This window comes from Haliaeetus albicilla, chromosome 7, assembly GCF_947461875.1.
Source record: "Haliaeetus albicilla chromosome 7, bHalAlb1.1, whole genome shotgun sequence".
Lineage (NCBI taxonomy): Eukaryota > Metazoa > Chordata > Aves > Accipitriformes > Accipitridae > Haliaeetus > Haliaeetus albicilla.
Genome location: NC_091489.1, coordinates 38,716,762 through 38,736,380, shown reverse-complemented (window position 1 = coordinate 38,736,380; position 19,619 = coordinate 38,716,762). Strand labels below are relative to the sequence as shown.

The 19,619-nt window shown below is 44.5% G+C and overlaps 1 protein-coding gene across 3 annotated transcripts in view; it reads left to right on the top strand.

Moving 5' to 3' along the window:
* KMT2A (lysine methyltransferase 2A) overlaps positions 1 to 19,619 on the top strand; it is a 49,383-nt gene that overhangs the window by 2,356 nt on the left and 27,408 nt on the right. For all 3 annotated transcript variants that reach the window (XM_069787851.1, XM_069787852.1, XM_069787850.1), the window contains exons 2-8: positions 9,750 to 9,819; positions 11,093 to 13,761; positions 15,058 to 15,235; positions 15,635 to 15,869; positions 17,119 to 17,183; positions 17,993 to 18,364; positions 18,980 to 19,053. In XM_069787851.1, the coding sequence (XP_069643952.1) occupies positions 9,750 to 9,819; positions 11,093 to 13,761; positions 15,058 to 15,235; positions 15,635 to 15,869; positions 17,119 to 17,183; positions 17,993 to 18,364; positions 18,980 to 19,053 (3,663 nt within the window). The remainder of the gene's footprint in view (positions 1 to 9,749; positions 9,820 to 11,092; positions 13,762 to 15,057; positions 15,236 to 15,634; positions 15,870 to 17,118; positions 17,184 to 17,992; positions 18,365 to 18,979; positions 19,054 to 19,619) is intronic.

Sequence of the window (19,619 nt, the reverse complement as noted above, 5' to 3'; positions counted from 1 at the left end):
CATTACGTACAGTGGAAAGTAAGGATAAAAGATCTTTGTGGCTTGGTGTCTGTAGGTTGACCTTCACCTGACCACTCACGAGCAGGGAAGGGGTAGACCCCGGACGCTTTCCCTCACTCTAAATTTGCAGCATGTGCTAGTGTACTCGGAGAGGGAATACTCCCAAGTAGTCAGATTTAGGTGGCTCACGAAGTTGGTTTCTTTCATTCGGTGATGCTCAAGAAACAAAGCGTGTTTGCGTTGAAGGACCTAGTTCTCCTGACCGGTGACTTATTCTGCAGGTGTTACAGTCATAGTGAAGATCACGCCAGCACTGCCCATCACCAGAAGCTGTAGGACAAGCTCTTCTCTCCTGCGGTGCGGTTTCTCTGCAGGGTGGGAGCGGGGGATGTGAAAAGAGCTCGAGCACATCTAGGAAATCAGCGTGTGGTGGGTGCTGCCTGTGGTCTCTCTAGAGGAGAGGGCAGCTGTGTGTTGGTGCTGAAACGGTGAAGTTCTGGGGCCCGTGTCATACCACGCTTTGGCTGCAGCTGTTCTTCTAGAAGGGGGCTTCCAGAAGGCCCCTGCTTACTAGGGCTTGCCATGTCCTTTGAATAACTGCCTGGCACTCGCACCCTTCTCTTACACAAGCTTGAGGGTCTTCCCTGAACCAAGCCAGTTACGCTCTTCAGCTGAGTTGGCATTCTGCATCGGGAATAAGCTCCAAGATGTCACTTTGAGTTCAGGAGCCCACAGCGATTAGGGGAAGAAGCTGTGTTACCTTTTTATGTATGACTTCTGCTCTGCGTGCTTATTTTTTTGACCTCTTGGTGGCATGCTGCATTCTGGTGTTCACTTATGTAAGTACCTGTTGAAGTTGTGTGTTACCATCAAAATTTGACGTAACAAAAAAGTAGCAGTCCAGCGCAAGTATTATGCTTGGGTCTTTCCCTTGTCTCCTTAGCCATTTTGTGGTACATAGGAGACTTTATTTCTCACCTAAAAGGTACCTGAATGCTGGGGTGTCATCGCGTACTCCCTGGGTTTCTGGTGACTTTGTACGGTACGAATCCTTGACTTCTGCGGGAGCTCAGTGTTTCACTGAGTTATCTTGAAACCGGCTCGCTTTAAGGGAGCAATGTTACAATACTTGGCTTTGGCACCGCAAGAGTTGGGGGGGGGACGCTTTTTGCACAGTAAAGCTATAACTGGTTGAAAATGGTGGTATTTGTACTGCGTGTTATCCTTTCTGCTTGATGTGAATGGCACTTCAGTAATAAGGGAAATTTGGTTGTGTTTTCTTGATTCGTTACGTTGATATTTGGTGTAAAAGATGCTTGCGCGTAGTTGTTAAATATCTCTGTGCCTGTCAGTTCAGAGCTCCCTCCCTGTCCCCAACATTTAATTGAAACTTTGAGACGTAAAAGTTGAGGGTGTATTAGATGCACATTGACAGTTTACTCCATAAATTTGCATTAGCTTGAAAGTTGCAGAAACTTGAGATTTGAAATGGAAAGCAGTGGTGAGGATGGTGTCTCTAGTAGTGCTGCTGTAATTATACGTGGATCGTAATTTTTTACGACGTAAATGTTAGAGTCCTGGATGTTCACCGATGGCTGGCTTGTTCTGAAATGGTACTAGATCCATGCGCTGGGAGGAAGGAGTGGTGTCCATACTGCAGCCACGGTCATGCCTGAGCTGGAAGTACAGATAATTTCTTTCCTCCACAGGCATTAAAATTCTGTCCACCTCAAAATTTCCTCTCCTAGCATGATGTTGAATGATCACCATAAAACTGCCTGGGTGTTTAATCTGTGAGGTAGAGGCGTAGAGCCTGTTACTGGTAATGTGATTACTGCACATGCAGGGGGAGACAGCTGCTCATAGGTGTTGATGTAAAGCAAGAGACACGTGGTGAAGATGATACAGATCACGACCTGAGAGATGGAGGGCTCCTTCATGCTTTTTCTCCTTTCTGAGACTCAGGCACTCCTTTGTCAGAAGTGTGAAAATAAAAGTACATGTTTTAGCCATCCTGGTGAGTTTTCCGTTTTGGCGATTCAGTCAGTGTTACACAGTACTCGAAACCCTCAGAGGAGCAGGTTTGTGAAGCTTTTTGGCGGAAAGGAATTTGGGATTCCCCGTGAGAAGCTGTTTTCGATGGAAGGTGGTGTCACTTGTCTCACTGACAGCAGTGGTGGGTAGGGAAGGCGGTTTCAGAAGCAGCAGCAATGCGTGCTGACCAGCTTGCTCCTGGGGCTTTTCAACGTTGTGCTGCCTTCAGCTGGAAAACTCACAGGACAGACTCCTGCAGCAGTGTTTCACTGCTTGCTTCTGTGCTGTCATCAAAATGCTGAACTACAGATTTTTACTGTACCACATTTGGAGCAAATGAGGGAAGAGACTGGGTCACACTTTGAGTCAGTAGTTCACTTCTCAGCCTCTTTTAACTGGCTTCCGAGTGGCGTCCCTGCCAAGACTGCATCCTCCTGACCCGTTGAGTGCATGAGGAACGGTGCTGATGGCTTCCACCAACTAATGGGGAACGGTATGTGCCAGCGCTTTTCTCCTGCAGACGTATGCGGGGGAACACACTTGCTGCAGGTGTTCCAGCTGTAGTGCCAAAGCTTGCTGCCCGCGCCACTTTTAAGCAGTGAGAATTAAGTGGGAACAGGCGTTGCCTTACATGAAGTAAAACTGCAACAGGGAGGCATTTTGTTCAGGTTTCAGTTGTATTTGGTTTCAGTGAACAGAAACACCAGTAACCTGTGTTCAGAGGGAGCCTTCCGGTAGAGGGACTTTGTTTTCTTGATTCAGGTCCTAAACCAGCAAAAGTTTCTCACTCCATCAGAGGTTGTCCCATCTTCTTGACCTGTGCTGTAGGCTACCTGAGGAAACTGTATCTGGCATTTATTGGAAGACATCCTCGTCCCCTCCAATCTCTTACGAAGTCCAGGCTGTTTTGCAATAAAGTATTGGTAAAAGGCAAAGGGAGTCACCAATGCAATGCTGCGTCTCACATCTCTCTCCAGCACTGGTGGCCGCTGTGGATGACTGGCAAAGAATTCTTGCAAACTACTCAAATGTAACGCTTCTCTGGCAATGAAATCCTTTTAGCTAGGTGGCTGCGCAACATAAGCCTCTGGGGTTTTGATGATCTTGTTTTTTACTGAGAGTGTATTGCAGTTCATTATGGTCAGTCCCCTCAGTCTTGTGCACCAACAGCAAGTGAGTTCTCAGACCCTGAGGTAAAGGGATGCCCCTAAACTCCCAGAGAGGGCTGAGCTGTTCTCCCCTGAGCCAGGCTATAAAGCATAGTTTGACTTTAACAGCACTTTCGTGCTTTGCTGGGTGGCGTACGTTTCTTTAGGAGTGAAAGGTGGGTTTGCCACTATTAAAGCTTTTTTTAATGCATCGATATGGCAACTTTAGAACATAGCTGTGTGTGTGCAGAAGCCTCTGAAGTTTTGCAACCTGCTGCTTTCAATGCGTTGGGCAGCTTTGTTAGTTATGTCTACTTTTTTTTACAGCAAGCTCTAGAATTCTTTCCTTTCCTCAGTCATCCAAGTCCAGCTGAAGCATTGCTTTCTAAACATCCATTATGGAACCAGGAGAGAGAGAGAGAGAGATTTTGCTTGCCAGAAGTCGTGTGTTGCCAGTGGTCTCTTAGATGTGGTCCAGCAGGCTTTGGTCTTGCTTCTCTCTCACCGTGTGCAAGCTAAATCTTTCTAGGTAATAGTTTGGCTGACACTCTTCCTCGGAGGTGGTATGGAAAGCTTGTTGCAACCAGAATGAGTCTGTTTCAGGTGCTCAGAAAAGCATCTCTCTTTGTTCAGAGTGGAAATTGTAAATCAGAATTTCTCATCTAGGATGGAACTGGGACTCTGTGGAAACCAGGGACCAATTGTGTTTTGTTAGTGGGCTGCTGCTCTAAGTTAGTCTGTTCTGCTGCTTGCGGTTTGGCCAGATAGCGAGAGGCTGTCTGTATTGTTACCTCCTAACGCTGGGTATTCTCGTTTTCCTTCTAGCAAGCTGGCAAGACTGATCCACGCACTTGGTAATGCTGTCGGAACAGGCGCTCTGCGCATGAGCCCCCTAAAGAGCAACTTGCTCTTCCTAATTCTAAAATCAGGTGTTGTCTGAGGGACTCTGGATGCTGCAGTCTTAATCATGGTTGTATTGTCGCGGTTGATAGCCAAGGGTACAGCTGCAATGTAGTCGCAGGGGTATATCTTCTCGTTGTTCTTGTTTGGGGGGTTGTGGTGTGGAGGTGACCCAGCCAATAGCTGTTCGGTGCACTCAGGACACGCTATGTCAATCGGTGCTGTTTCGAGGCGAAGCCCCAGCAGAGTCTGTGCGTCACTCCCATTCAGAGCTTTCGTCTAATTAAAGAACGAAAGGACAAGTGGACCCTCAGCTGAGTCGGTACATAACAGTAACCCCAAGTGCCCTGCCACTTCTTGGTGACATTGCATTGCAAGCAATCACTTGGGAAGCACCTTCCTGAACTCCCAGATGACTCCACTCCTGACACGAGCGCAGAGTGTACCCAGCGTTTATCTCGGAGTTACTTATTGCCAACCTCCGAGGATGTTTACTCTGGTGAAAGAAGAGGAGTCTGTTAGGTATTGTGCCGTAGTTACTAAGCAGGCTTCTGAATGAGCTTCTAAAAATAGCTTCTCTCCAAGAGGATGAGGTGCTGTATGATTGGGGCCAAAACCAAGATGGTGAACGGGAAGAGATGTAAAGCACTGTTCAGATGTCTCTCTTGTAAAATTAAATACACCTTTTCAGGAGCTTATTGGAACAGATGCATTGCTGGTGTAGTGCTTCTGACAGCTTTGATGACAGTCCTGCGCAACTTCATCGATCCATAGTGGTACGGCTTATACTATTATTCCTCAGAGAGTGATCGGAACATCAGTTAATACCTTCAGGATAAATTCTCATTTGAAGGCGGATTTTCCTCCAGGATCGTTCGTCGGAAATTCTCTGAAAAGTAATGTTGCTCAAGAATGTTGTAATAGAGATTTGCTTGCGACTTTTCTGCTCTTGTAGTAGCTGGGTTACTTCAGGAAAAGCCTTTCTTCATCTGCTCACAACTTTGAGGTTTAAACCAGTTGAGGTAGTGTAGTGTTTGAGTGGGAGATGTACGTGGAAGCTCTGCTGCCCATGGAGAGATTGCCCCTTGCCTGCTTAGAGAGGCTTCATGTCTTGCATGTGAGGCAAGCATTCCCTCAACCTTTTACTTATAATCCTGAGTGACCTTTTCTGTGTTGCATTATTCTTTCTCAGGTAAATGAGGTCACTTTCAAAACCATTATGGTTTTTAATCACTCTCCATCTGTCGTGCTTTACAGTCACTTCTGAAAAACTGGAGGGAAGTTGTTCCTGCTTTAATTGCCTCAAAACTGCATTTTGATGTATGGAGGCTGACTGGATGGTTTAGTCTGGCAAATGTGTGCTTGGTGCTTAGTGGCCTTCTTGATCTTCTCTGATAAGTTACAGGGCTGCCTTCTCAGATGGTGAGAACGACTGTTTTGAGGTCACTGATGCGCTCACAGATGTCACCAAACAAACACAAATGACGTGTTGGCCGTGCTACTTGTAGTTGTAAATGAGGCCAGAGTGATCATTTTATGGAGAGAGCCTTTTTACCATAGACACTTCTGGTGACTGCTTGGTAGGAAACGAGAAAAAATTATAATTCCCAGGATATCAGGCCAGAGCCAGAATTAATGTGTCCCATTGGAAGAGCAAGGTAATGGCGCTTGGCTTAAAAATAATGCAGGTTCCAGTTGTGGATTATGACAGGCGATTGTAAAAAATACAGAAGGTACTGATTTAGTAGCCGCAGATAAAATAATAAGGATTGTAGGACCCCGAGGAACAAAATGAAGAAAACATTTGTAGTAGCTGCATGAACTTGGAGGCAGATGCAAGTCAAGACTGTTAGCTGTGTTTTGTTACTCGCTTCATGGTCCCAGCCCCCAAATATTTGTAGAGAAGGTGTATCTGTCAGAGTGGTTTGGTGATAGCTGGGGTGGGGGTAAGCATTTCAGCATAGCAGGAATGGGGAATTCCTCCTGCAGAAATTATGCGTTGTTTCCTCATCTCTCCAACCATCTTCACCATGTGCTTACAAGGAAATCCTCATCCGGGCCAGGCAGTGGGAAAGCAGATGGGAGCAAACTTCTTGGGGAAAGTAAAAGTCAAATACCTCTTTCTTTTCATAAAGAGTGCAGAAAGGTGGAGGGGTAGCTGGAGTGTTAGAAAGCCATGCTATGCTTTCTTGTGTGTCTTCAGGACCAGTGTTTTGTTCTGGGCAGAAGAGCAGTTAGTAGAGAATAGACTTCTGTCATGGGACACTGGTGCCTTTGAACACCAAACTGTCAAGTCGTAACTTTAAATGCATACTTGTTCTCTGTTCCTAAGGTCTAACTGCACGTACTCATCCCTGTTACAACTTTGTTATTACATGGGAGGTTATTTTTATTTGCAACTGTGTGAGACTGCATTTATTATTAGATGCATCTCTTTGTTACTGGAGGTTTGCAGTCGTTGGCCAACAGCAGGCGTTTCATGCACATTTAAGTCAAGAGCTGGTAACTGATTGTAGTGTAAATCTATTTTAGATTACACTGAACTTACTTGCCTCTCTGGGCAGGGATGGTCTCTAATTCAATATTGTAAGTAAGTCTTTGTGTCTGTTACTCTTCCTGAAAATAATTTGTTTGTCTGTTTAGTGTTTGAAGTGGTCCGTTGGAAACGTGACTAGTACGTAGAGCCGAGTGTGTTGGCAGGGCCTTAGTGAGGGCTCCATGTTTGTCGGGCTGTGCTTCTCAGGCTGCAGCGTTATGGTTCGTTCTGGAGGTACAGCCGTGAGCTGACCCTTGCTCAGAGCCGTTCCCACGTAGCAAATGAATGAAGTGCTGGGGAGCTGTTTAATTAAGAGCTGGGAGACTTGGGAGTGAAATGTTTCCTGGAAAGAAACCACTGCTATCTCTTTTTTTTCACCAAGCACGCTATAGGGTTTTACTGTAAGCGGCTGTATACATGCCTTAAGAGTCTTCTGCTTGTGGCAGTAAGTTCTGTTTCCTTGGGGGAGATGTGCTCAGACACACAAAAGTCAGCATTATTTGGCCTCTTTCTGTACCCAGCGTATGCTATAGGCCACGACTGTGTTTGAAAATGCTTGACAATCTCGATTCTTGGTAGGCTAACAAAGAAGAAATTGCGTGGGGTGAGCGGCTGTTCCCTTTACGTTTCTGAACCTAACTGTTTGTAGGAGGCTTGTTATTTTCCTGCTTGCATTCTCAGTGTTTAGACCGTTTCAGCCCGAATTTGTCTCTGTTAACAGCCTCTCCCTTTGTTGGTGCCGGGGACCCTTTTCCCCAGGCGCGTGTCCCTGCGAAGGCAGTGCCTGCACAGCGGTGTTTACATCTTGCAGCAAGCCCACGTGCTCGGGGAGCGGCAGGCAGGCGTGACGGGGCCACTGATCCGCAGTGCTGGGAGCGGGCAGCCAGGCACTTCCACAGCCTTTCTCACTCGGCTTTTATTACTGTAGGATGAAAGTTGAGAAGTGGTAGCTTTTCCCTTTCAGGGAAAGGTCTCAGGGGCTTCTGCATGACGCAAGGTTCCTTGGGTAGAAATAACGCGTTTGGGCGTAATTTTATTTCTTTTACATTGCTTTATCATTGCTTTTTTCCGGTTTTCTTGGCATCACCACTGCAACTGCAAAGAGCAGATAGGCAGCAGGGATGTGAGGAAGGGCAGGACTGTCCCCTTCTCCAGCAGCGTGCGCTGATAATGGCTTACAGTGATTATGAACTGCAGCCTAAGTTTGTATGTATTGTGTTTGGCTCGGTAGAGCATTATCTGTGTTGAAAACTTGAATGGCCTTCTCTTCAGAATATTTACTCTATTTTAATTGCTCAACACTGAGGCTCATCAAACAGAAACCAAGTGGAAAATTTTGAGAAATAGTTTGTCTTAAGCCTTGCTGCTTTTTATCACATCATGACTTTCCTGTAGACAAAGGTACGGGTCTCGGTGCGCCTGGTTTAATTTCATTAAAACTAGATTAGCTGAGATTTTCTTCGTGGTCTGTCCTGTAAATAGATGAATTAGAAATTTCATGTGGAAAGCGCAAGGCAGAAAAAAGGCAGTGTTTCGACAAAGTCTTTTATCCAGCCCAAGCTACATCAGGAAACGGTGTGATTTCTTTGCGCAGCTTACCTTCTCCTATTCACAGTGTTGCACCTTTGTACTTTCAGGATACTGTTCTTGTACTGCCTGCTCTTCTCAAAGCTCTTTGTGGACTCAAGTAGTTACAGAAGCAGCATAGTTACTTTCTAGCATGCAGCCACATTGCACAGCAGTTCAAAGAAGCAAGACACAAGCAACATCTCAATTTTCAAAGTTTGGGGGAAACTTAGGACTGGCAAACAGAAATACTTGAGGTGAAATCGGACTAGGAGAGCTGAAACAACGTAAAACCAAAAATGTGTCAGAAATTTTGGTGGCAGACGAGTAGGATTGATGTTTTTGCATACTCCCTGAAAAACCTGTCTTAATGTGAAGAGAGTGCCTTGAACATCATGCCTCTGTCAGAGGGAAAAGCTTTACAATGGAAGTCAGGTTTTCACCTCTCCTAAAGACAAAGTCTGAAGTGAATAAAAAAACCCAAACAATCAAAACCCAACCCAAACCAACAAGAAAAACCACCTTTACTGTAAGCAAAAGTCAGGTTTTCAGAGAATTGTCCTTGACGTTTCATAATGTTACCTACACGGCTACTAATTTCATTGTTCTATGAAATATAACAATTGGTAAAGGTTGTGGTCCCCTAGCAAGAAATGCTTTTTTGGTAGTGACTTTGCTGGGAACCATGGGAGAGGAAACAAGCTTTGGTGCCTCTGAGAGAAAGCTTGTTCTGCCACCTTACTAGTTTGCAGTGTTTCTAGATATTTAGTGCTATGACAGGCTGTGGCTCGTGGAGTGTATGAATGATACCTGCGTCTTAGGGATGACTCTGTCTTCCCATCACTAGCTTTAGTCTACTGTTACTTGTTCCTTAGCCAGGCTTGGAGGTTGTTGTGTGACAGAGCTGATGGGATGGGATTCATCTGAAGGCATGCCTATCTCTGTTGGTCCAAAAAGGCCCTGAAATCATGCGTTTTCCTTCCAGAGGCCATAAGCGTCACTGTTGGGCCTTGTGGGAGCAGGTGGCGAGACCTCCCTCAAGGAAGCTGTCAGAAAGGGACCGGAACGAGCCTTGAGGTCTTGTTCGAGCTCCAGGATGCTCAGGCAGAATTACAGACCTCAGAGGCTTCTGCTCATCCAGAAGGGCTTTTGCATGAGTTTGGAGGAAGTTAGTCTACATTTGTACTAGAAAAATAAACACAGAAACACTTCTTTTGCTGGAGTATGTCTTTAGGGTAGTTTGAATAATAGGTTCTAAGAGTAGACCTTTGTGGTTTGATATGAGCAGCATATTTTATGCGTTCAGGGTTTGTTTCCATACATACTTGTCCTTTGTTTCCCCATAACTCTTTTTGATCGTTCCGCAGCTGTAAACTGTAGCTGCTTTATATGTATATGTAAAAGTTGTATTTCCTTTTTAGCAATTGTTTGCTAGAAGAACAAATGCCAGTATGTTACTTGGGGAGGGAAAATCCTCTAGAGCCCTTTCATGCTTTGATCGTAGGGAAGTTCATTTTAATGTTAATACCCACGTCTTGAAATTTCCATCCACTTTCTCATTGCAGGATGAACAGTTTTTAGGTTTTGGTTCAGATGAAGAAGTCAAAGTACGAAGTCCCACCAGGTCCCCCACAGGTATGTTCAAGTCGCAGCATTGGATGTTGACTTTGTATTCTGCTTTGTGATGGTTTTGCTGTGCCTCTCCTGTTTGTTTGTTCCATCACATCTCATCCACCATAAAAGCTACCCCCATCTTTGGATTCAACTCAGTTAGTTTTGGACTCTTTACACCTGATCTGTTACGGGAGAGGGAAACTTTGAGTAAAAGAGTTATGCTGATGAAACCAGCATTCGAAACCTCATGTTAGTGTTTTGGAGAGGCAATTATTTTAGTAGTAAGGATCTAAAACTGGTTGGAATATTTCAGTATCTTTCAATAGGCTCATTATCGCTTATAACTGGAACCTTCACTTTTTTGGAAACAAAACAAATATAGAACACTTGAGGATAAGCCGTAGCTAAGTTGTTGCATTCTCAACTTTCAAGATGTAGGATCAAGTCATGATGGGACTGCCAGTGAATTGAGTTCAGCTTTGATTTAGATTCTTGTTGATAAATGCTCTCACCACAGCTCTCTGCTCCTTCACCACAATGATCTACTCAGCTTCGCCTTGTGAGCAAATTCTGCTGTGGAGACCCTTGCTAATAGGGTGTTTCAAGCAAAGAATGAGGTACATTGTCAGAGCTGTGTGAAGACCCAGAACTGGAATAGCTGGGTTTGGTGGGTATGCATTGAAATGCATTGGTAGAGGCGAGTAATCAAGTCTTGCACATCTGCTTGACGATTCAAAGTGTAATGCCAAGTGCTAACTGTGTTTCAAAGCTAAAAACAGTTTTTGTAGTAAATTACCTTGTTTCAACCTCTCCCTGTACCTTGTTCTTGCCTTACTGACCTATCCCTTAGCAGTGTGGATGGATGGTACTAGAGAAGAAGGATTTCCCCCCGCCTCCCATCAAATAGCTGTGGTCTGCTTTAAAAAAAATACTAAAAATCTTTTAATGTGTTTGAAAGGTGGCATATGCCCTTAAGAATTACCATTCCTTCTCAACATTAGGTTGATAGTGGTTTTGTGCCATTGCATATATAGTTGTTGTGAAAAGGCAAGCTTGCGTTTTAAAAAAAAATTATCTGCTTCATATTTTATATGGGAGAAGAGGTTCGTTGGGAAGGTACTGTTTACATGTATTGATAAAACTTGATATTTATTTGTCAATTAACTGAAATGTCTTGGCAACTTGTATGGGCAGTGTGACTGATAATGAGTAAATACTTATGCGACCTGGGTAATGCTGATCCAACACTCGGAGAAATTTAACATGTGCTCTGCATTCTCTATTTCCCTCTCAGTTAAATCTAGTCCACGGAAACCTCGTGGGAGGCCCCGGAGCAGTTCTGACCGAAGCTCAGCTGTACTGTCAGACTCTTCATCAGTGTGTTCCCCCTCAAGCAAGTCTGAAACTACAGCCATGGAGAAAGTAAAGAAGAAGGAGTTGAAGAGTGGGGAAAAAAGACGAGGAAGACCTCCAGCGCTTACGAGTGTGAAGTTCAAATTGTCGCAAGTAAAGGACTCATCGGACATTCAGAAGGGCAGTAAAGAAGAAAAAGAGAGTCTGAAAAAAATCAAAAGGTCACCATCCACTACATTTCAGCAAGCAACTAAAATCAAGAAATTAAGAACTAGTAAGCTCTCCCCACTGAAATCTAAATTTAAGCCTGGGGCGAAACTTCAGATTGGGAGGAAGAGCGTTCAGATCGTGCGCAGGAGAGGTAGGCCACCGTCCTCTGAACGTTTAAAGACTTCCTCAACCTTAGTCATAAACTCACAGCTGGAGAAACCCCAAAGGATTCGCAAAGAAAAGGATGGCACGCCACCTCTTACAAAAGAAGAGAAGACTGCTGTCAGACAGAGTCCACGCAGGATTAAGCCTGTTAGGATTATACCTTCCACCAAAAGGACAGATGCCACAATTGCTAAGCAACTCTTGCAGAGGGCTAAAAAGGGAGCACAAAAAAAGATTGAGAAAGAAGCCGCCAAACTGCAGGGCAGGAAGGGGAGAACCCAGCTCAAAAATATCCGACAGTTCATCATGCCGGTTGTGAGTGCTATCTCTTCACGGATTATTAAAACACCCAAACGGTTCATTGAGGATGAAGACTACGATCCTCCTATTAAAATATCCAGACTAGAATCCACACCAAACAGCAGGTTCAGCGCTACATCTTGTGGCTCCAGTGAAAAGTCCAGCGCCGCTTCTCAGCATTCGTCTCAGATGTCTTCGGACTCCTCGCGGTCCAGTAGCCCCAGCGTGGATACATCTACAGACTCCCAGGCTTCCGAGGAGATGCAGGCTCTTTCTGAGGAGCGAAGCAATACTCCAGAAGTTCATGCACCATTGCCTGTTTCTCAGTCCCCTGAAAACGATAACGGCGATAGGAGAAACAGAAGATTTTCGATAACAGAAAGAAGTTTTGGCCAGAGGACAGCTAAAAAGCTGTCGGCCTTACCAAGCGTGCCGCAGCAGCAGTCCTCCTCCTCTCCTCCTCCCCCTTTGCTCACTCCCCCGCCACCGCTGCAGCCTGCTTCCAGCATTTCGGACCATACCCCTTGGCTTATGCCACCTACCATACCATTAGCCTCACCCTTTCTTCCTGCTTCTGCTGCACCGATGCAAGAGAAACGTAAGTCAATACTGCGAGAGCCAACGTTTAGGTGGACCTCCCTGAAGCATTCCAGGTCAGAACCACAGTACTTCTCATCAGCAAAATATGCCAAAGAGGGTCTTATTCGCAAACCAATATTTGATAACTTTAGACCCCCACCGCTGACACCGGAGGACGTTGGCTTTGCGTCTGGCTTCTCAACGCCGGGTGCGACAGCTCCAGCACGTCTGTTTTCTCTTCACTCTGGAACAAGGTTTGATATGCACAAGAGAAGTCCTCTGCTGAGAGCGCCCAGATTCACACCGAGCGAGGCCCACTCCAGGATCTTTGAATCTGTAACTCTGCCCTCGTCGGTTGGTCGCACCGCTACAGGGACCTCTGCAACAGGTGTCTCCTCTCGGAAGCGGAAGAGGAGAGTGTTTAGCCCCATCCGATCGGAACCCAGATCTCCTTCGCACTCCATGAGGACGAGAAGCGGGAGACTTAGTACCTCTGACCTGACAACTCTCACCCCGCAGTCTTCTGTCTCTTCCTCATTAACTAGCATTTCTGTTAGTTCTCTTGCCACTAGTGCCTTAAATTCAACTTTTACTTTTCCTTCCCATTCCCTAACACAGTCTGGGGAATCAGCAGAAAGAAGCCAGAGACCGAGGAAGCAGACTAGCACTCCGGCAGAGCCTTTCTCATCTAGTAGCCCTACTCCTCTCTTCCCCTGGTTCACATCAAGTCCCCAGACAGAGAGAGGCAGAAACAAGGACAGGGCAGCAGAGGAACCCTCCAAAGATAAAGACGCTGATAAAAGCCTGGAGAAAGACAAGAGCAGAGAGAAAGACAGAGAGAGAGAAAAGGAGAACAAACGAGAGTCAAGGAAAGAGAAAAGGAGAAAAGGGTCAGAAATTCAGAGTAGCTCTGCTTTGTTTCCTGTAGGTAAAATGCCCAAAGAAAAAGTTGTCAGCGAAGACGTTGCAGCATCATCATCTGCCAAAAAAACTGCCGGGCGGAAGAAGGCTACAGCATTAGATCCCGCGGCAGACGTTTCCACTGCTGCTCTGGTAGAGACGGCAGCCATCAAAACCAAAACGTCCAAGAAAGGTAGAGGGGGGTTAGACAAATCAGATCTGGACCTCAGCCCTGCTGTGCCGTCTTTGGAGAAGGAAAAAGCCCTGCGTCTTTCTGCTCCTTCGTCAAGCACTGTTAAACATTCCGCTTCCTCCATCAGCTCTATGTTGGCTCAAGCAGACAAACTGCCAATGACTGACAAGAGGGTGGCCAGTCTTCTGAAAAAGGCAAAAGCCCAGCTGTACAAGATTGAGAAGAGCAAGTCCCTCAAACAAGCAGATCAGCCCAAAGCACAGGTATTCCTTTTTCCGAATTTGGTTTTGTTTGGGGTTTTTTTGTAGAGTGCATCTTATTTTGAACTTGCGTTGAGAGTCACAAGTAGCTTTCATATCCTAAGCGTGAAGAATTAACGTGCCAAGCTAAGCAGCTGTTAGTGCAACAGATGGCAAACGATCCAAAAAATGAGAAGCCCTGGGCAGAAGCTGAGGGGGAGAGGGAGCTGCTGTGTAGTCAGCTCAGGGGGGAGCTGTGTGCATTTTTAGAGATCAGTACGGCATAGCTGCTTATTGGGTTTCTCTGAATAAATCTAAGCAAAGTGATCATCTAGAGTAGTAGTACTCACTCTTAAAAGCACGGTTCCAGCAAACCACAGTAGTCTGTCTCGGCCTCGATGTTTCTTGTAGGCCCTTCTTGAGCATAAAGCTGGCTTCTGAAGATAAAGTTGGTCTTGGTCTCTCTGTTTTTTTAACTTTACACAGTGATGGTCTGTCACTTATGGGCAGGAGTAAAATCCATTGGGATTTTGCATCTGATTGGGGGACTGCTTCCTACCGCTTTCCTCTCTTCCCTCTCCCCCACCCCAAAACCACCCTTTTCTGCAGTCTTCTTTAGCTGCCAGAAAGGTAGGTGAAATACACTTTCAGAGACTACTTCCTTTTTATTTGAACTTTTACTTTCCTTAATGGCACTAGTGTTGAAGGTCACTAGTGCATATTTTAAATAGAAAAGCCTTTGTCTCTGAAATGAAGAAGTGCATGCTTCTGTATGTCTGGCCTGGTTATAGAAGAAGCCCAGGCCCTCACAATTACCTGCTTGGAGGAGTTCTTTTAGTCGGAAATGTTTCAGAATTCTATGATGGAAACATGGAAAACTGCACTAAAATGCTGCATGTCTTTTAGCCCCTCATCTTAAAGGCCAGCAGCTACAAAGCTATCAAATAGCTGGATTTACATCTGGCTTCTGCTGGATCAGTTAGCACTGAGTGTTACTCTAATTCCAGTCACCTCTGATTTTTGTGATACTGATTTCTTGATAACACAGCTTCATGAGCAAGTCTGCTTTCCAGTAGCAGGGAGAAACTTAGCTTGTAATTCTGAATGAGTAAAACCTCTCGTTCATTTGAGTTTATCCTCTCGGGTAACCGAGGCTTAGAAGGCTGAGAGTCTTTATTTTTATCCCAATTCTTACAATGTGCAAGCTAAGATACAATTTAACTCTTATTAGGTTGTTTAGAAGCTTCCATTGCATGCTTCCCAGCCTCATTTTGGTATCTTTCTTATGAATACTGTCTGTTCTCACGTTCTGAAACCTAGGGACAAGAGAGTGATTCGTCAGAAACATCAGTCCGAGGACCACGAATAAAACATGTTTGCAGGAGAGCAGCTGTTGCACTGGGCCGCAAGCGAGCAGTGTTTCCTGATGACATGCCCACTCTGAGTGCCTTACCATGGGAAGAACGGGAGAAGATACTGTCTTCCATGGGGAATGATGGTGCGTTAAGATTTTTAATTTTCGTCTGTGGATTCATACAAAGTCAGCTTTTGTTGACTGCTTAAAATGAGGACTTCAAGTGATTAACAAGGGAAAGTATGTTAAACAGCTCTGGGCTCTCCGTTACAATGGCTCTCAAACAGGGTTAATCCTCTTAACCATTGGTAATTGTTATAAACACGTGTTCTGCACTAAACTTTTGTTCTGCTGAGGTGGGGGTGTGTGTACATATACATCTGTACATGTACATATGTGTGTATACATACACGCTTACATGCACCCCTTGTGTGGCTCTGCAGATGAATTTACGCTTAATGGAATAAATCCCATTAGCAAATTAGATGTTCCTGAAACATTCTTTGACATCAGTGAATTCACATTAGAAATTTGTTTTGATAGATAAGTCATCGATAGCTGGCTCAGAAGAGGCTGAACCCCTTGCTCCACCTATCAAGCCAATTAAGCCGGTTACCAGAAACAAGGCACAGCAAGAACCTCCAGTGAAGAAGGGCCGACGCTCAAGGCGCTGTGGGCAGTGTTCTGGCTGTCAAGTTCCAGAGGACTGTGGTGTCTGTACTAACTGTCTAGACAAACCCAAGTTTGGTGGGCGCAATATAAAGAAGCAGTGCTGCAAGTAAGTGTGTGTCTGAGAAATTGTTCAGCTAATCCCTGTGCTGAGTGGGATAAGCACACCCACGCTTGGGGACAGGGAATGGCAGATTAACCCCGTAGCACAGGGTTTGAGTGAATTTGCCCTGGGTTGAGGCTGGATGGCGGCAGGGGATTGAAAACAGTGTAATTAAAGAGTCAAGATCGTGATTCAAGGTGTGCTTGTTACGAGCTCTTTCTCTGAAGTTCACTTCTGGTTTGTTCTCCCCTGTTTGACAAAACTGGCATAGCATTGAAAAGCATTTGGTGTGAGACCAGTGGCTGTCATTAGGCAGTATGGGTTTTTACAAGGAAGGCAATGTGTACATAAATATTGATCTGTTATTCTCCCAAATTGTGTTTATTAAGAGCTTGTGTTTTCAAGATGATGTTTATCTGGTGTATGTACACTTCATATAACAAAGATGTCTCTTGCTTTTTTAAATTGCTGCATTAACTTGACTTCACCAGACTAGATAATCTGTCTGAAAAGACAGCAACTGAAGTTGAAAGGCACAAGTAAAGACTGTTGTGGTATGAAAGCTATTTATAAAGCATAGTTGTGCAGATTGCTGTGTAGTGCTCATCTGTGTGAAAACACTCTGCAGACTACAATCTGTAAAGAGTCTCGCTCTTAGCAGCTTTGCCCAGGCCTTGGGCTAGGGATCAAAACCACAGGCCCTGCTAAAAGAATGAAGGCAGAAACAAAGCCTAGCCCAACTTACAGAGGACATCATACGCTAAACATAAGAAAAATAGGAAATCAAGTTGAATGCTTGAAAAAAGGCTTGGTCACCTAATCCGATACCACTCCAAAAGTAATTGCTTTTTGTCTGAAATGGCCGCAGTTCAGACTATGTAAAACCTACAGTTGAGAGAGTTTGATGTGGTTTCTTAGAGCTCTTGGAAGTACGGTGATACTTCTCAAATCTAGGAAATGGAATTGATGGGGGATTTACCAGTGAAAGTGTTGTTACCTAAGCAGTTTTATTAACCTCAAAACTGTGTTGAGAGTGTAGAAAGCCAAAAGGAAAGTACAGAGGAAAATAAGAAGTTTCTTTTACATATCTCTGAAGAAGGGAGGAGGGGGATGGGGAAAAAAAAAAGATTGCTTGGAAAAAGGTAGTGGGTGTATTGATAATGGCTTTTTCAATTTTTCATGTTGAGTATTTACACACTGCCCTCTTAATGTCTGCATATTTCTTCTCATTTCATGACACATTCTTTCTTTGTAGAATGAGGAAATGTCAGAATCTACAATGGATGCCTTCAAAAGCATATCTCCAGAAGCAAGCTAAAGGTAGGCTAAAAGACTTGGCTTGAGTACAGCACAACAGAGAAACTTTCATCTCTTAGATTTTGCTCTTTGTGCTGTCGTTGTGGCTACACTAAGCTTATAAAAGATTAGTCTGCAACCAAATGTTGAGAAGGGAGCCTGACCGTTCTGCTGATGTCAGATGAAAGTTGCAAGAGAGATGTGAGTGCAGGCAACATATGTACTCCCTGACAGTGGCTATCTCTTTCAGCACTGGACTTGTAGTTTTTCCTTCCTTTTGTAGGGAGCTGCTGCTGATGGCTGGTCAGTCTTCCCTCTGTCCTTCAGGTGAGGCATTTCTCAGAGGTTTGCCTGCTCCTGAGTGACACAGGGACTGATGAGTCTCTTGGAGCCTCCTTGTCTCTAACATAAGGCTTAAGTGAGCTTTCATACATGTTCTGTTAAATCCCCACATTCTTGGTACTGGACCTCTGGAGGTCTGCGTGTTAGTGTGACAGCGGTGAGGCAGCTGTCTTGAACTCCCTGAACTTCGCCACACAAAGTCTGCTTCCTCCTTTGCACAGTTAAGCTCTGAATCAGCTTTACTACAGAAGGGTTTTGCTTACTGCTCTGTCAGAATAGAGGCCCGAGGTATTAGAACACGGATTGCAACATAAGCCAAGTGCATTAATTTTACCGACAAAATGCTTTATTTTTTTTTAGTACCCTTTTGTACGACAGAGTGACAAAATTTTGACATCAAAGTGTCTGTTTCCTTGTTTTAAAAAAGCAGCAAATCTTTTGAAGTCACACTATTTTGTCTGTGTTGCTTTATTGATGCTTCTTCTTCCTAGCTGCAAAAAAGAAAGAGAAGAAATCAAAGACAAATGAAAAGAAAGAAAGCCATTCTGGAAAGAACCAGTTGGACTCTGGACAAAAGCAAACTCCTCAGACTATCGTATCAAGAGAAGACAATGCTGTAAAGAAGAGTAGTGAGCCTGCTCGTAAGCCTGTTGAGGAAAAGCATGAGGATGGGAATTCCTCCGTTCCAGTGTTGGAGCCAAAACAGGTCCCTGCATCTGGTACCAGAAAGACTGGCAAGCAGACATCCCAGCCGGTACAGCTCCCTCCTTCTCAGCCACCAAGCTCAGGACCTTTGAAAAAAGAAGCACCTAAACTTGCCACTTCTGAGCCTAAGAAAAAGCAGACTCCCCAGCCAGAAATAGGTAAATGGGACTGTTTATCCTCAATATGTTTGAGTCACGTTAAGTAACAATACCGCTAAAAGCTGTTGGATTTTAAAACTGATGAATGCTTTATGATCCAGTGAAATTACAGCAGATTATTTTGGAAATTTTGCTTAGAACTGGCTTCCTTTTTATTGAACTACACTGTATATTGGGGCGGGGAGAAAACTGGCCATTTTTATTGTGATTTGTAGTCACGTAGTCTTGGCAGTCTTGAAGTATGTTTTCGATATTGTTAAGTCTGTTGACTGTTCGCAGTCTGAATGTGAAACAAGGATGTAATCTTTTACTACAAAAACATAGTCCGCTATTGCACATAGTACAGAACAGCATGAACAGTGACTAACAAGGCCGCTCCGGGACTTCTGTGACTTTGCACCCAGAACGGTTCAGATTTTTAGCAGAGCAAACTCTCCTGGTCACGCCTTGAGGAGACTGCTTAAGTCGTAGTTGATGAGGTGCAGTCACAGAAGACAGTGGAAAAATTCTAGTCTAAAATTCATCGCACATTACCCAGCTGATTTTTTTCCCTTTTCTTCTCTACAGGTGGCTGTTAGTTACTTGAAATACTCATAATTTTTCCCCCCTTCCTAGGCACAGAACAAAGCAAACAGAAAAAAATTGCTCCCCGTCCAACTTTTCCTGTGAAACAGAAACCAAAAGAAAAGGTGAATACTGTTTTTTGTACACAGTCAGTAAATTTCAAGAACCTGGAACTTCTGTCTAGAAAGTAGAACTGTATTACTTAACCCTTTTGCAGATTTGTTTGGGTTTTTTTGGTTTTTTATACTTAAAGATGTTAGGTTTTTCCTTGTGGCAGTATGTGGATACCAAAGTACCTGGCAGATGTTAACTTTGTCTCTAAGGCTTGTACATTGTGGGGTGGAGGCTAGCTTTTCCATAAAAAATGGAACTACCTTCATCTCGGAAACAACTCCATTATGGAAAAAAAAACCCAAAACCCAAACCACCACCCCACCCCCCCAAAAAAATTGTCTTATTTAAATCTGAGGGAGAAGTGCACAGGGACTAATTACACCCAGAGTTGCCCCAATGCAGCAAAATAAAAACCAGCGCTCTGATGAGAGAGAACAACATGATGTTAGAGGAAAATGCAGCAAAATGAATTAGAAATGTAATTGCGTGTGGAATGCTCTTAAGAAATGGTTGGCAGAATGGTTACTTTCTTGCAACTTTCACACACTCATTAATTCTGTGATGGTTTGGGGGTTTT